Here is an 18,369-nt window from a genome sequence, read left to right as displayed (position 1 = left end):
ATAGTATATATATGTAGTATATATATATAAAATCCAGCTAGGCGAGAAATAGCATTAAGATCATCAGACCAATTAGCTAATATCGCGATTCTGTCCGCTTCTTTTATCCATTCAGAAGCATTGTCAATGGCATCTCCTTTAAATATTAAAATGGAATTTTCGGTATCATTAGTGGATGTAATTTGGATGACATACTTGTTTGTCCAATTATTGTTCTTAAGTCTCCATAAATGTAACGAGAATCACCGCGATATTATAATTTGTTTGCGAGAGAGGAGGTGAAGGGGTACATTGAGTAATATGTTGGCTGCCTAAAAGTTCCACATGTTTCTGAAGTAATTCAATTTTAGTCAATAGTTCTGTGTGGGCCGGGATAGCCTGGTCGGTAGGGCGCTGGGCCCATATCCAAGAGGTCGTGGGTTCGATCCTCGCCGGCCGAAGACTCCCCGTGTAGTAAATGGTGACTGATGCACGTTAAATCTGTCGAGTCTCAAAGTCCTCCATGTTCCCACAACAAATCAATACCTCTGGGGGTACTGATCCAGGAGTTCCCTTGTCATCTGGATTGGGTTCAAAAGTACAAGGCTACGGAGTTGAACATTGGTAGTCGTAAACTGAAATTTGGGTCGGCTGTTCAACGACGGTTATAAAATAAATTAAAATAGTTCTGTGTGATCCAAGCAATTTTCTTCGAAATGTTGTGTATTGTCATTGTATGCGAAGAGTTAAGAGTTCGTCTATAGTTCCATCGTCTGGTCTTTTAGTATTACTATTCACTATACGCGATATTAAGTCATTTTTATTTCCACTGAGTGAAAGATTTCTTAAACGCAAATCGGATTTTAACTGGGCGCCAGTAAAATAAGTCAATGGTTCCACATTCAAGGCGTACAGACGAGTATTCACGTCTGTTGACATCGTGGCGAGATGTGCAGCTAGTGGAATCTGTCTTGACGACGTCTATCGGGAAGCTTGGCAACTAGAAATCAATTCAATGAAATGCAAATTTTAAAATTCCCTCAGTGAAATGTTATTATTAGTCAAAATAAGATTACCTGTGCGAGTTGTAGCTAGTAATAATTTTTTTTTGTTACGTTAACTGTCAAAATTTCATCAGAAAAATTAAAAGTGTAGCGATAGAATGACGATGTTCAAATATGAAAAAATTGAAAGGTTCTTAAAAAAATTTATATACAATAATAAGAAAACGACAAATATTTTAAAGCGAAGCGTTCTATATATATTCTATTGCCCCATTTTTATGTATGAATGTTACACTTTCTGCACTGTGATAAAATTATACTTATGCATGATGAAAAATTATCTTTCCTGATATTAAGAGTTGAAGGAGTCTAAAGGCCTGTTTACACGGTCCAATTTCTTGAATCCGAGAAATAGGACGGATTTCTCTGTCCAAGAAATTGGATGATTCATTGACACTATCCAAGTTCTTGAATGTCGCTGATTCGTTGAAAGAAAAACTTGCGCATGCGCATTGTTCATATTCAACATTATAAAATAATACTTACATAAGTTTAAAATTACTAAATAAATTCAAATAAAATCATAATAACACAAATAAGCCTCAACAGATCAATTTATTTGGACTAAAATATATGAAAACCCACAACAAAATGACATAATTTGCTGCCAGCTTGTTGACGTCACAAAACCTAAGACGCTGATTGGTTAAGGGAGAAAAAACTTGGATGGAAAGTAGAACATGCTCTACTATCGTCCAAGAAGTTGGACCAAGTTCTTGGATGTTTGTTTACACGATCCAAGCTCAAAGCAAAACAAGTTTCCATCAATATCAATCAATCTCTGTCCAAGAAATTGGATCGCCTAAACAGGCCTTAAGTAATACAATCAATTAGTGCTTTCGTGTTTTCTTATTCTTAACCCGTTGAGAAACATTTGTCAAAGTTTATCCTCGTATCGTTTAGTTCATAAGTATAAGTACTGGGTTATTCATAATTCCCTCCGGGGTTTCGAAGCGTTATAGTAAAAAAACGAAGACGAATATGGCAAAAAAGAACATATGAAATCATTTCGAAAGTATTCAAGTTTTAATTTAAGCAGTTGCCGGTAGATGGCAGTAACATGTACCACTGATGCCTGTTGTAGTAAAGAAAAATGGCGTTTACAGGCGGAGGGAATTATGAATAACCCTGTATTTTGTTTACTCTTCTATTTGGGATTCATTTAAAAGCGTTTGAAGTTAATGACTTCTATTTTTACAATCACTAAAAACTTCTTGCTTAATCAATAGTATTTTATGTATATATATATATGTAATTTGTTTCACCTTGTTTTTTTTCTCATTTAAGGAGCATATTTATTGGTAATACTTCAGCTTTGCTCCTTCCTCTTCTTGTAAACATATTTTGAAAGTAGTAATGATTTATAAATATACTATAAAATTCCAATTTTTGATTGTTGTAATAATGAGTAAAAAAAAAGAAGATATTTTCTTGTATTTGAAAGCTTGAATTATATTTAAAAAACTGGAATGCTCTTAAGAAGGAAGAAAGGTAGATATGCTTCCCGAATAGATTCTAGATTATTGTTTGCGAAGCCTTAGGGAAATTTTTTTTCCCTACTGATATTAAAATGGTTTATGAATTTAAACATTCAATTCAAATCTTTTTAATATCTTATTTGATTGGGATAGATATATCCCGTCATATTTTGAATATCGAATCCACGGCCTGATAAACTTCGATTTTGGAATTATATTAGAATGCTCCCCTATTCCAACCTACGTCTTTCCCCCTTTTCCGCATTCAAACCATATTTCGGCTATTGATTTATGATATATCCGAAATCCGTCTCACAATTTCAGCATCTGGTTATAACTCCTGCCCAATTTGTGGATTTAAGCCATTGATGTGTGAAGGAACAAGGTCTTATACATCATTATATCCAGGAAACATGGGAAATCTCTGCCTAATTAGTTGGTGGCCTGGCCTTATAGGCCGTTATAAACTCGCCAACCCCCTCTTCAGCCGGGGGTGGAGGGTATATATTTCCCCCCCAATCCTTCAGATCTTCGACGTATTTTCGATCCACTGATCTTTGGTATCTTTTCACGTGGATTGGATTCTTTTGAAGTTTCGACGCAATTAAATTATCGAAAAGCTAAAAGGGTAAGCCGGAGTTTAACCTTAGGCTATTGATTCGCTATATATTTTGAAAGTGATCCACTGCTGTTAAAGTTCCAATTTATTCTTGGGTAATGGAACTTGAATAATTAGAATGTTTGTTGGGTTGTTTTTGTTCATTGCATTCATGGAGCGCTTGCTCTATTTCTATTTTTTTTAATTTATTCTAAACTGTTATTTTTTTTTCATTAACTTTTGAGTAACTAAGTTGATTTTTCTGAGTAATCTAATTATATAGGATTATTATATCTTTAGAATTGTATTTCCCTGCAGGAATTTATCATCCTCGGTTAAGCGGGCGCAACCTTTTGAATTTTTTTCTCCAGTTTTCTTTTGTGTGTGTTTGACTTAGTTCCTTTTGTTTGTGTGAGTAGTGAATACAAAAGTTTAAGCCAAATGTACAATATCGCCGATTCCAACTTTTGTTCCTCCAAACTCTACTATAACAAACTTTTATATATATATATATATATATATATATATTGANATATATATATATATATATATATATAAATGAAGTTTTTTTGTTGTTGAAAGAGCAGGGAACAGTGCAAGTGTTTGAATAAGTTTTATACCTGCTTGTAAAGTTATTCCAGTTTCTCTCATTAATCACTAGTTAAGGAAAAAAAACAGGATTGCGTTTGCAATTCATCATAATGAGACATCAGTTAATTATTCCAAAACGCGCGTTTTGAAGACTTTCCTACGCGATTATACGGAATTTCAACTTTTCACCGTATAGTGTTTCACGATATCGATATTTCAACTCTTTTGATTTATGATGATGCCAAAAAGGGATTAAAAAAAAAGTTTGCTTAGGTTTCCCTCTTCAGCCATCTAGGTGAAACCTCCAGGTGCCTCGTTACCGCATGTGAGGGATATCGCTATCTGAGACCCCAACCTTTCGGAATCTATTTCAAATGAAGAAGAATCACACCGTTTGATCCAGTTGGAAGTAAAAAAAAAACAACATAAATATATTAAAAAAAAGGTAGTTTCCTATTCTCTTCGCTGTTTTCTCATTAAAACTTGGTTGTACTCATCCGTCAGGTATGATGGATGCTCATTGGATCTGGAATTCATCCCTGCGAGGGTTTGGAGTCTGAATTTTTACCCTAGAAAATAAATGATTCAGTAATGTTTGTGTGAAACTGAAAGGAAGTTACTTTTGTTAGTGTGGTTAGGCTGATTTGTTGTTTATTTATTTATCTACTAACTTATTATGTTTAACTAGTTTTTCCATCTTGCTTTTAGAAAGAGTTGGGGACTTGAAACGGGCTATCAATGTAGAGGTCATAAAATATTTCCTAGTCAAATGGCAAAGTGTTTGATAAAATAATTTTTATTTAAACACTTTTAGACACAACCCTTCTTGGAGATAAAGATAAATTTGGGTTCTGTGATCCACATGGTGTCCTAGTGACCTTTTCCCCATTTTTATGTTTTTTGCTCCAAACATAATTTCTAGCAACGTTTAATACACAACGCGGGGCGGATTTTTTTAACTCTGTTTTTTGAAGCCAAGGAAAATAAAAAAAAAAGCCATAGTTTAGGTGTCTTAGACTAGTGGCTGGGTGGCGCAGTTGGTTTGTCATCGGCCTTCTGAGCCCAAGTCTGCGGGTTCGATCCCCGGCCCAGACACCGGATTTTCGGGATGCAGAAAAATCCTCAGCAGCCATGTCGTATGATTATGCGGCATGTAAAAGATCCCTGGAGTGCCTTATTGGCTCTTGGCATTTCCGGCAAAATTAAATTCCTAGTGCACTTTAGCATCCAAATAGAGTCTCGGTGCTGCCATCTAGTGTGGCAGAAACTAGACGTCCAAATTAACATGGTCAACGGTATCTCACCCATTGTGGTGGTCTCTGAAAGAGTGGTTACCACTTCTGGAGAACGCACTAGGTCTGCTCATCGGGAAGACTGATTGTGCAGCTCATAGGAAATAAAAAAAAGGTGCCTTAGACTTGAAGCAATGCTATGATTTTAAACTACATATATAATCTTGCCATGAAGAATTATCTGGGTCTTAGAACAGGCAAATAACTTAAATATTTGAAAAAGTATACAACTTTTTTAAAAGTATCCAATTTGGCTAAGGCTGCGTATAAACTCCCTCAAACTTGAAACCTAACAATATTTCTATTTATGTAAAAATTGTTTCCTGTCTTGTCGTTTGAGCGAGTTCAGTTGGCAGAATTTTTGTTGGAAAGAGAGATCTATCGCCAAGGATTGGAGGCATTGGCAATAAATTTCAATTCCCTTTAAATGTATTATCAAAAAAATTTTTTTTGTTAAAGACGCATCATAAAAATAATCATTGTCACACTGAGGCGGCTCATTAACTTCCACTTTGGTTATTCTGTAAGTCTAACAACGATTTTAACGCTTCAAAAATGTTTCATGTTCTGCTGCATGTTAACTTCCACTTGCTTAATATGTAGAACTCACAATGCTTTTAATGCTGTAAACATCTTTCATGCCGTCTGCATGTTAACTTGCTTAATATGTAGAACTCACAATGCTTTTAATGCTGTAAACATCTTTCATGCCGTCTGCATGTTAACTTCCATTTTGCTTCATCTGTAGAACTAAGAATGCTTTAAACGCTGCGCCCTTCCTTTCGTGAAGCACTTACGTTGTAATACAAACTGCATTGCTTTTTTGCGAAGGACAGGAAGCATCGACTTTATATATGGTGAAAGTTTTTTTATGCGAATAGCGATGAAGATGATTAGTTGTTCATTGTATATACCAGGATTTCCATGTAATTTGCATCTGTTTATTGTGCTGTTATCTGATGCAAATTCCCGAAATTTGTTAAGTACCTATATCGAAACAATACTAAACATTTCGACACAAAAATGCTATCTTAGGGAAAAGTTAGGCTTATCACTATTATTCCAAGCCCTTTATAGATATACACTTAACGTTTAAACACCATTGAAAATAATTTTAAGCGCTTTAACATTTAGATTGTTAAGATGTTGAGAAATGGTGAGAAAGCGTCTCATCGGGTTACAAAGTGTTTAAAAAAAAAGTTCTTCTCTCTCTGATGAGGTCTTTTAATTTATTACTTTGGATTCTTTAGCATATTAAGCGACTCGAAGAAGATTTCGTTAATGGGCTTCTATCGGAATATTTTTGTTTTTGCGGTTACGAACAACAAATGACTTCTGCCAAAACTCCCACATTTTCTCTTTTTAGTTTTTAATTACTTAGCCATTTGCATTAACTGTGAAAATTATCTTGCTTACTCCCCTCTCTAGTATATAAACTTTCGACAACCCAAATGAATATTCAGGTACAACCTTTTTTTTTTTTTATTCTTTACCCATCATTCCTAGTTTCTGCACATTTCCGATTTGAGAAGTGTTGCTAATATGAAAACACTAAATGTCGTCTGCCTTGTTCAGAGCAGTATTTTCACAAATGAGATCGATCAGCGCGCCCTCTTTTGAATCCATTTTTTTTTCTGCTTCAGCAGAAGGATATGTTTCTCTCAACTCTCCTCGCTGTTTGCGCGAATGCTAATGAGTAAAAGCGTAAAATCATTTTTGCCTTCGAGGCGTGATTGATTCTTTATCTACATTTTTAATTAAAATTGCCATGGAACATTCGGAACCGACAACGCCGGCGGTGTCAAATTCCATCGAATTGAATGCAAATAATAGAGAATATATCCGAGATTCGAGTTTTTATTTTTTTGTTCCCTAGTTTAAGAAGATGCTCTCTTGGCATTTTTACGTATCAGTTCATGAAGAATTTATCCGAAGTTACGCAGTAGCAGTAGCACATGTTATTTCTTGTTCTAACGACTTTTTGAATTGTTTCATTAGAAAAATTTAAAATAAATATTTAAGATCTTTTATATTATTTTTTTTCTCGAGTGCTTTATAATAGTTTTAAAATTAAGTAATTTATATTAACTTAGTATTAATTACATGTTTAAACGATTTTGTTAATAATTTTGCCGATTTGTAAACGATTTTGCCGAGAAATCTGAATTTCCCCGTCACCTCAATTTTTACCATAATTTTTATCTTAAGTTTTATTATTTTGATTCTTAAGATATAAAAACTAAATGTCAAATTGTTTTGCATTTAGAAAATGTGTAGTGTCACCATTATTATGCCATGGTTTTGTCGAAGTGTGGGATTTGTTTATTATTACTATTATTTATTATTGTTTGTTTCCTTTATTTTGCATTAAACTATTACTTTAATACTTTGAACTGTTTTTACCAAGCATTTATAATTTTTATTTATTTATTTATTAATTTTTTTACTTCGAATATATTGGTTGTGTCTACATGAACTCGGTGCAGATCCTAAGGTTGTTAAAAGTGATGCTACTAAAAATAAGATGATAAATAATTATAAATTAAAATTGATTTCTTGCTAATATTTTTATTTTACTTAGACCCAATTGAAATAATTTATTTAAAAAAACTATTTTCTTACTGTTATGATCTAAAAGTTGTCGTAAATTATTAAACTAAAGCAATTTTATTTTAATTATTACCTGGCAGGGTAAGAAAATTAAAATGGAAAAAACAAAATTCGCAGATGGTGGGACTGAGCATTATAGAATTTCAAAAAGCGATGATGCGTTCAATTTGTACCCACCTTAACCTACTCGTCTCTCTGCAGTTCATCTCTGTATTCCTATTCGCTTTTCCATCTCCATATGGTTGTGAAAGGGGCACCCCCTCTGATTAGCGGTCGCTTGCGCCCCTCCTCTCGAATTAGTCTCCTTCCTTTTCATGTGGCCGCTCGTGCCTGCCACGGACACGGGCCGCAAAAGGGGTGGCCGCATGACTCATTAAGCTGTAGTTGTTGAAAACCTCTCTTTCGAGTCTGTCGCGTACCCGAGCCACCCTTCACCCGGGTTGATTAGGCCACCAAAACTCGTCGAGAACGTCAACCCGTTTGCCCCCCTGGAGTAGTAGCAGGGCGGTAAGGAGACCATTTATGCTGACCGCACATTACAGGGGCGCTTCTTGTACACATATTTCGACTGTTTGTGGCTGGGGTGGTAGAGTGTGTATGCACTGATTAGCAGTGGAGTAGCATGCACCCTACCTTAGCGGCTTCTATGTTCTTCAAAGGGATGTCTCTGCAGAATGGATGTGATTGTCAACTGTTAGTGTCGGCTCTTACTGAGACACACCACCCTTACTTCTAACTTTTGTCCTATTTAATGACAGTCTAGAGATTGGTCTTTAATGGCTTGGTTATTTAGGAATTGCATTGGTTTGAATATTTATATATATATATATANAATCAAATTTTTTTTATTGATTAAAATTTTTTAAAATCTAATGATTTAACCTTTTCTTGAAAACTAGTTTCTTTAAGCATGTGAAATATAACATTAAAAATTCATAAAATAGATTTTCATAAAGAATTATTGGGTGAATTATGTTGAACTTAAAAGAAACTACTACTAAGAACTACTACTACTACTAAGTAATAGTTTTTGAAACCGTTTAATCAAGGAAAGAATTCTTATGTGCAAAAATCTTATATATATATATATATATATATATATAAGGTTGAATTAATCTTAGTTCTTACCGATTGTGATTGTTGTCGGATATAACACATCAATTAAATATTTTGGCACTTATCCGTTTGGGGTGTTGTAAATAAATCTATTACCATAGTACCTTATATTAGTATATTGCGTGCCTGTTACCTCAGCATCTGCTACTGCAACATCAGTTGTACCTAGTTCCTCAATTAATTGTCACTGGATCTGTTTTCATAAAGTTCAAACCCATTATAGTCTGTGTATTTAAAGAACCCACCACTGAGCCTGGAATTGTTTGCTGCTATGCAAAAAAAGGAAAGACCACATTTTAGAGAAGGGAGGTTTTGTTTCTAATCTCACCAACCCCTGTCAAAATTTGTCCTTAATATTTACTCCACACACCTACCTGAAATAGTTTGGTCGCGTAACCATCCAACCCACAGTGTTCTAAACTATTTTATTTTATTTTATAACCTGCTTGGAACAGCCGATCCAATTTTTGAGTTTGCCACTACTAATGTTCAACTCCGTAGCATTGGAATTTTAAACTCAATCCAGAAAACAAGGGAACACCTGGGTCAAGTATTGAGGGAGTATGTTGTGTGTTTGTAACTGTTAAACTGTTATTCATGACTCTCTGATATTCATGACCCCTTAATATTGACCCATAATATTCAATTGGACCACGTATTATATTACCGGGAACTAGAGCACCCTACCAGAAGAAATAATTATAGGCATAATAGGGGGCTCACAATGTGGCCCTATAGGTTACTATGTATGCATGTATGTAACCGTGTGTTGAATAGCGTTAAAATGAAGAAAAGCGGTTTGGTCTTTCTTTAAACATGGCTTTCTAAGCTAATTATGAAAATGGCGATGAAATGTCGATATGAAGAAGTTTAGTTAGACGGTTTTTTTTCATAAAAATTTTCAAAAATTGAGAATTATTAGTTGTTTTCAAGGATTATTTATCTAGATGAAAAAAATCTCACTTTATTGTTGATTTTAATACAGGTATAAATTTTTTTAAAAAAATATTTATGCTGTTTGTCCTAAATCGCAGATAGTTCTTTACGGCAAGAAGTAACGATTGTTCTTAAATTAAAGCTTCGAGTTTTAAGAACTTAAACTGTGGCTTTAAAAAAAAAAATTACTTTGGTGAAAGAACATCCTTAAATAATACAAAAAAAAAGTTCTCGTAAAGGTGCTAAATAACTTTTGTTAATTCATTGCTTGGTTCACAAACATATTAAAAAATCCGTGAGAGTCAGTGGTTTGTTACTATGTCTGGAAGATCTGGACCATTTACTTACCTCCTTTTTTTGTTTGTTTTACGCGACGTTTTGTTTTGGTGAAAAATTCAATTGAATCACTTGAAATACCTCTTTATCCCAGCAATTTTTTTTAAGTATAATTTTTCATTTAAAAATAAATAAAGCCATCCATCGCGGGCTTCGAGTGTCGGTTGAATTAGTGGGGCGGTGCCGGATCTAGGCGATGGATGGGTCAAGCAACTTTCTCCATGTGTAAAATGATTTATGTGGTATATGTGGACGGGCTCAACTGGTCTGGAGTAATTACATGGTGTAACAACCCAAATAAAGCGGAGACTAGTTAGTGTCTTTCTTTTGTGTTTGTTTGTTTATGGTTCCGGAAGCACCATGAAATTGTCTGGATTTTATTTTCAGCCCTCCTTATGTATTTTATGTCCGATTCCAGCCTTATAAAGGATGTTGTCTGAGATTTTTTGCTGTCCTTTCTCTGGATATTCGACCAGCGTAGACGGGTTTTTGCGAAGAAATTCCTCCTTCACGCTCATTTTTTTTTTTTTTTTTTTTTTTTTTTTTTTTTTTTTTTTGGTGTCTATTTGTCTGAGTTTTCTTCTTGTTTTAGAGAAATCTCTGAAGAACATTTCTCAGCGCGTGTAATTATTTTAGTTTACATTGTTGTAAATTTCGTGATTGGCATTCTTTATGATATTCCAGCTCAGGTGATTATTTCAACAGTTAATGTTACAGTGGTTTAAGTCACTATTTAGTGCGATTTAAGCTACCTTCTACATATTATTTTGCCTGCTCTTCTATACAAGACACCTGTGTTAAATTTGGATCTTGTTGATCTTCATAAAATTAGAACATTATAACGTTTTTGTTCCACAGTTTATTACAGTATTTCTCGCTGTAATTTATAAAAAAATATTATTTTATCACTGTAACTTTATATTTTAACCTTCGTTTAACAGCCGACCCAATTTATGGTTTACGGCTATTAATGTTCAACTCCGTAGTCTTGTAATTTTGAACCCAATCCAGAAGACAAGTCCTGGATCAAGTATTGGCAGAAATTTGCCTTCATGAAAGACTTCTTGGTGGAACTAACCCGCATTTGCGTTACATGGAGAGTAAAACCACGAAGACCTTCCATGGTTAGCTTGACGGCAAGGGGACTCAAACCCATGATAACTTTAGTCTATTGCGAACTGTTGTCAACTTGACAACAGGGGCGCCGAGTTGGGAGGTCGCTTTGAAATCCCAAACCTTCGACATATTTTGCTTGATTATTTGACAAATTCATTTTCTTTTAATTTTATTAGAAAACATGAAGGAAATTATAAACAACGCGTTTTATTTCGTTTAAATTTCTAATTTATTTGGAGTAAAAAAAATGTAAAACTCCTACGATTGAGGAGAAATAAATAGCAGCGGATGTAGCCGTTAGTGTAATTAAAATTAAATATTAAAAAAAAAATCGATAGTATGAAATAAAACTTCGAAGAAAAGAATGAGAATGAAGCTCTTACAAAAAACATTCGTTGCTACGAGAAAAGAAAGGTAAAAATGAATTCAAATTGAGAATTATCAATAGTAATTTCAAAATAATCATTTTTATTTCATCTGTTTATATGTTGGTTTTATTGAATTATTATTAATTTTTATGCATATTAACTGGAAATATTAGGTATAAAGTCACGTTTACTTTTTCCAACTACTTTTCTTTATTATTGTTCACTTTTTAAATTCAACAAATAGAAAGATATTTTAAATAAGTTCAGTAAACTTTATTGAAATAAATTTTTTATTCTATTTTTTTTCTCATTTTCAATAACCTAAACTATATTTTCATTTTAAAGCACGATTTATAGAAAACATGTTTATTTCCATCCTGTTTTCGACGAGTTTTCCCAATTGCTAAATTATTTGTTACTCGATTTACGGAAGAGGAAAAAATTTTTTTTCACCTTAGCAGTGAATTAAATTATTCCTTCTTCTTTATACTTATTTATTTAATGGTTTACGATTTATTTATTGACTAGAATAAAAATAACAGCCCTTTATGTGCCAGGGGATTCATGGAGGTTAGGTCTTCACAATGTGGCATTTGCTGATTGTGACAGTGTGGTCAGCATTGCGCACAGGCAGCCTTTACTTGTCAGACAAACTGCTACCTATCGATCTGAAACTAGGTGGACTTCACGCCGCCGTTGAGAATCGAACCCTAAACTAATGAATTGCATACTTTTTAATGATTCTGTGAAATTCGAAATTTCTTTCGTCAAAATGTGAACTTTTCCCTCCCAAAAATAGAACTTCGCGACACCCCTGCTTGACAAGTGACGTGAGCTCTCGGGTACCGGGTCTTTAAATGGGGATACGCGTGCACTGTATTCCTATCCTGGCAACTAATGTTCAGCCTGTCGCTGGTTCTGATAAAGAGTTAGGATATCTTGTTTGGGAAGTGTATCTTTTGTAGCTAATAATTACGATATAGAACTTGACAGTCATCGTTTTGTTTTTATGCCTACTTCTCTTTAAACGGGAGATTTTAAATGTATATTTAAAGTGTTTGTAAATTGTATGCTTTATGATGTTGTTTTTTATTTAATAAATTTTATTTACAATTATAATATATACGATCTGATACTTGCACTGTAAAATTTTTAAGTTCTGGCAAAATTAAACTATTGAAGCTTACCTTTATTGTTATTTTATTACAGCTGCAAATATTGTGGGGGCGAAGGTTTTTCTGACTGGTGTCTGTATTTGTGTGTTTACTAATTTAACTAATTTAAACTCTAAATGTAACATTAAAAATAATGTGATGATTTTGTTAATACAGGCATAAAAACGCGTGCTTTTATTGAGTGTTTGGTTAAGCATCCACAGCTCACCTGTGGTTCCATATCTCTCTTATTTTATATGCCAATAGTCATCGTTGCCCTAGGGCAAAATCTCAGATTAAGAAGTCTGGTGCTCGCTGATGCGGGCAGGTACCTTATCAAGCACAGATCGTCGTCATCGAGTGTTTGTAATGTAAAGAATACTTCTTCAATAATAATAATAATAGTAATACTTCATCAGTTGAGTCGCTGAAATATCTTTTTTTTCCTCATATCAACTATCCAAAAAATAACTGTAAATTCTACAAAATAAATAAACGAATAATTAAATAAAATAAATTAACTAAATAAAATAAGTTAAGTAAATAAAGTAAATGGAAAAAAATAATAAAATAAAACAAATTACAGAAAAAAACTGTTTAAAGATAAATAAAAAAAAATTCTGTTTTTAATTGTTACTCGCCTCCTGCAAGAAATTCCCATTTTTTTTTACAGACTTTCTCAGTATATTTGACTGTTTAAAGCTATTTTTCACCAAACTGTTTTTCTCTGTTTTTCGACTTAATCATAAGCGAATTAAAACTGAAATTCAACTTCTTGCCATGCAATTTTGGTCACCGTAAGATAACATCTTTCTTCAAATCATTTTACGATTATTTTCTATGCTTGCTCTCTTACTTTTCAACAATTATTTTATGGTTTTGAACATCGTATAAATAATATTGCGATTCGAATTAATTGTCAAATTTATACTCTACCTGATTGTTATCTGTCTTTAGATATATTTTTTTCAGAAAGTTAAATTTCCAGACTTTTTATAAGAGTAGGTCACTATAGTTTTAAAGTTTTTACACTTAAATACGATTTCAATAAGCAAGACTTTTAAGATAAAATACAATTTAAGATTTATTTTCATAACCAAACACTAAAACTGCCGTGGCTCAGTGGACAGAGCGCTCATCTTCTAATGAGGAGCCCGGGTTCGAATCCTGGCGTTGTCTGTCATACGAATTCTGCTTTCGACTAGCACCGACTACAATTCTGATATAGTTATTTAATCGAGTTTTTTTTCTTTATTTTTTTTTGTCAAAATAACAGAGTTTGTTTGTTAAAATAGCAATACTTATCAGCTTAAAAAACGGGCTCCCGTTTTTAAATAACATTATTTTTCTGTGAAATANAGGATCGAGAACTTGACAGTCATCGTTTTGTTTTTATACCTACTTCTCCCTTTTAAACGGATTTTCAATGAATATTTAAAGTGTTAGTGAATTGTATGCTTTATACTGTTTTTTTTAATTTTATTTAATAAATTTGATTTACAATAATTTTGATTGTCACTCTACAAAAACTATCCGTGTGAATATATACGATCTGATGCTTGCACAGTAAAATTTTTAACTTTTGGCAAAATTAAACAATTGAAGCTTACCTTTATTGTTATTTTATTACAGCTGTAAATATTGTTGGGGCGAAGGATTTTCTGACTGGTGTCTGTATTTGTGTGTTTACTTTAACTAATTTAAACTCTAAATATAACATTAAAAGTAATGTGATGATTTTGTTAATACAGGCATAAAGACGCGTACTTTTTGTTGAGTGTTTGGTTCCGCATGTCTTTAACTTCTTAAATAGTGTTTAACTTCTGCAATAATAATAATAGTAATACTTCATCAGTTGGATCGCTGAAATATCTTTTTTTTCTTCCCTCGTATCTACACTCCAAAAAATAACTGTAAATTCTACAAAATAAATTAATAAAAGAAATAAATGAATAAAATTAATTAAAATAAATAAAAAATATTAAGTGAATGAAAGAAATAAAAAATAAATAAATTAAAAAAACTACAGAAAAAAACTGTTTAAAAATAAATGGAGTTTTTTTCTGTATTTAATTGTTACCCGTGTGCTGCAAGAAATTCCCATTTTTTTACCGACTTTCTCCGTATATTTGACGGTTTAAAGCTGTATTTCATCGAACAGTTTTTCTCTGTTTTTCGACTTAATCATAAGCGAATTAAAACTGAAATTCTACTTATTTCCATGCAATTTTGGTCACAGTAAGATAACATCTTTCTTTAAATCATTTTACGATTATTTTCTATTCTTGCTCTCTTACTTTTCAACAATTATTTTATGGTTTTGAACATCGTGTAAGTAATATTGCGATTCGAATTAATTGTCAAATTTATACTCTACCTGATTGTTATCTGTCTCTAGATATATTTTTTTCAGAAAGTTAAATTTCCAGACTTTTTATAAGAGTAGGTCACTATAGTTTTAAAGTTTTTACACTTAAATACGATTTCAATAAGCAAGACTTTTAAGATAAAATACAAATATAAGATTTATTTTCTTAACCAAACGCTAAAACTGCCGTGGCTCAGTGGACAGAGCGCTCATCTTCTAATGAGGAGCCCGGGTTCGAATCCCGGCGTTGTCTGTCATACGAATTCTGCTTTCGACTAGCACCGACTACAATTCTGATATAGTTATTTAATCGAGTTTTTTTTCTTTATTTTTTTTTGTCAAAATAACAGAGTTTGTTTGTTAAAATAGCAATACTTATCAGCTTAAAAAACGGGCTCCCGTTTTTAAATAACATTATTTTTCTGTGAAATAAACAGTTTTATACAGATACACCTGCTGACAGGTTTTTTTCTGTAAATTTAACAGATTTTTTTTACAGCGCATTGTTCGTCAATTCTGCAAAATCTGCTTACTTTAATTATTGTTATTAAATTGTTGCAGTATTGCAGTGTTAATTTTTCTTATTTTCGTATAAATTGTATATTTATAAATCTGTATTTTTTGTCTCTCAGATGATTCAAGCTGCCAAAAATTACAAAAATGGACATACAGGGCAACTATCAGCCGTTACTGTGTTTCTACTTTTCTTGGGAACCTTGGCGAGAATTTTCACGTCCATTCAGGAAACTGGGGACTCGGTTATCATATTTACATTCATTGTGGCTGCTTTTTCGAATGGTGTCCTGGCCGCCCAAGTCTTGTACTACTGGAATGTAACCAACAAAGTTCTCATGAAAGCTGACAAAAAGAAGAAATAAACTGTCGCCAACTTTACACGCAGAATATTCCAATAATATGTGATTTATAAATATAATATTTATTTCTACGCCTCTTCTTATTTTGGCGTTGAAATCGAGCTCTAGCAAAGATCTGAAATGTAGACTAATTTTAAACATTCGATTTAAATGTATGATTTCGCAACGACATTGAAGAAAATTTATTTTAAAAGAAATGGAGTAGGAATTTGACTGATTTAATTTTTTCTTGCAAAACTTAAATATATAGTGAAAGAATGACTATGAACAGCCACAGTCTCAAATAACATTAAATATTTATTTTTTCTCAATAATATGCTTTGTTTACTTTTATTTTATATATTTCTTTGAATAACACAAACAGTTCTTGAACAAGATATTTAATGTATAAAATGCTCAAATGTAAAGAGTTTTAGAAATTTTTTTAAAGTTTTTGACACTTTTTTTTTTTTTGGTATGAGACTTTTTTAAGTATTTCAATTATTGTTAATCTTCTGTCGATGTCTAAGATTTTAAGTAAGTATTGCTTTTGTAAGTTTGTAATAAACTATCAATAAATTCCTTGTATCTTTATGTTCGTTAAGAACATGAAAACATTCGTAATTTTAGCTGAACTTGTGATTGAAATGAATATTGCTTTATTTATTGCACAATTTATGTAATTATTTTTAATTTATTGATATTTGCTTTTACCTTTTAATGTATTAATTTTTGTTCATAATTTATTGTTAATAAATATTTGCTCCAAAAATACTAATTACAATAATATGTATTTTTAGGTTATGGTTCAAATATATATAAAGTTGTTTTTTTTTTCTTCAAATATTTATAAGTGATGCATTCCTAATTCCTCGGTATTATTTTGTACAATTGTATTTCTTTCCTGTAGAATTATCCATATCAGCCAAATTTTAAAACTTTTTCGCTTTTAATTTTTTTCCTGTGACAGCAAAATCTACTCTTTTATATTCGATTCTTGTTTTAATAATTTTGATATAAAATGATTTTGATCACAACAGGATCGGTTAAGCATGCAGCAATTTTTTTTAAAAAAACAGTTTAAAGTTAAAAAAGTAATTAAATTATAATCTGGCAAAAAAAGAACAGGAATTTTTTCTTCTTCAAAAAGCGTAAAAGTTAACAGATATGAGATCTTGTAATTAATATCAAGCTGAATGGAATTGAAATTTTATTGAATTGAATTTAGTTGAAAATATCCGTAGGTAAATTAATAAAATTTAGTTTCTTTCTCACTATTTTTTAGTAAATGCTATCGTTTTAATTTTTCTGATCTAAATTTTTTTTTTATATCAGGTATAAAAAATTACACATTTTATTCCAAATTTTTTTCATGAAACATTGTTATTATAAAAAAAGCATTTTACAGTTGTTTCAACTACAGTAAAGAATTTTTTTTTTAGTAAACTAACTGAACATTTTAAATTGAAGAAACAATAAAACAGTTTGTTTCCGAAAATTAATGTAAATTGGTTTGGCTGTTCTTTGCTGGTTAAAAAGAGTACTTCCTTACAAATTGTGCAAGTAAACTTAATTATTTGATTTTAACTTAAATATTAGCTTTAAGCAAAATAAAGTAAAATTCTGAGAAATATTCATGTCTGGAAACACTATCTTATTACGACACCGTAGTAAATATATAAATATATAGTGCTACCGAAAGTGGTATGCTAAGAATAATTAATCATATTTGAGATGTCACAAATAATTAAAATGCAGTTAATGCTCGCTGAATATTATTATATGGGCATCACATGAATTGTGTGTTTTTATATTTATTTGATATTTTATTATTTATTCTACTTAGCGCCTAACATGGTTATTTCAAAATGTATAAGATATTTTTTTTTTAACCAATGTGTAAGGGATTTCAGAATTTTTATTTCAAATGTTAAATATTTATGTGGTATTTATCTGTTATGCGAAATATAACAATAATTTTTTGTAAAATGGAATAAATTTTTTTTATAATAATTATATTTGTGTATTTGTATCTTCTTTATTTTGTCTTGCCCATTTAATCTAAAGAAAAACAAGTAATTATGAATTAATGGTGCATGCTGTATTCTGAGTTCGAGAAATTCCGCTTATTTTTTTTTACTGATTAAGGGCGTATTNCCCTTTTTTTTTTTTTTTTTTTTTTTTTACTGATTAAGAGCGTATTTTTGATTCTGATTAAGAGCCTATTAAGACTCAGGCTGGGTAGCATTACCACGCATGTAATTGTATTTTATTTTGAAGGCATGTTTAGATACAATTAAAATTATTGAATCAAAGCAATCTAAAATATAAACAGTTAGCAACCCCCCTTCTGGCTACTGTAAAATTGTCGAACGTTGACTGGTCTGCGGTGATGAAAAGGTTGAGAAGTACTGCTCAAAGGAAAAAAGAATTTTTTTTCTTTATCTAAAGTAAATAGATGATTTTTCATCTATGTAAAGAACTCAGTTCTAGACAATTTTTCACTAAC

General features: G+C 31.8%; 1 protein-coding gene across 1 annotated transcript in view; it reads left to right on the top strand.

Annotated features, from left to right (window-relative positions):
- LOC107451478 (mannose-P-dolichol utilization defect 1 protein) overlaps positions 1–17,876 on the top strand; it is a 48,875-nt gene extending 30,999 nt beyond the window's left edge. Inside the window, exon 5 of the mRNA XM_016067594.3 lies at positions 15,639–17,876. Coding sequence (XP_015923080.1) covers positions 15,639–15,884 — 246 coding nt within the window. The 3' untranslated portion in view covers positions 15,885–17,876. The remainder of the gene's footprint in view (positions 1–15,638) is intronic.
- The last annotated feature ends 493 nt before the right edge of the window (positions 17,877–18,369 follow it).

Source organism: Parasteatoda tepidariorum, chromosome 1 (assembly GCF_043381705.1).
Source record: "Parasteatoda tepidariorum isolate YZ-2023 chromosome 1, CAS_Ptep_4.0, whole genome shotgun sequence".
NCBI classification, from domain to species: Eukaryota; Metazoa; Arthropoda; class Arachnida; order Araneae; family Theridiidae; genus Parasteatoda; species Parasteatoda tepidariorum.
The sequence above is the reverse complement of the archived record's forward strand: the minus strand, read 5'-3'. Positions and strand labels throughout refer to the sequence as shown.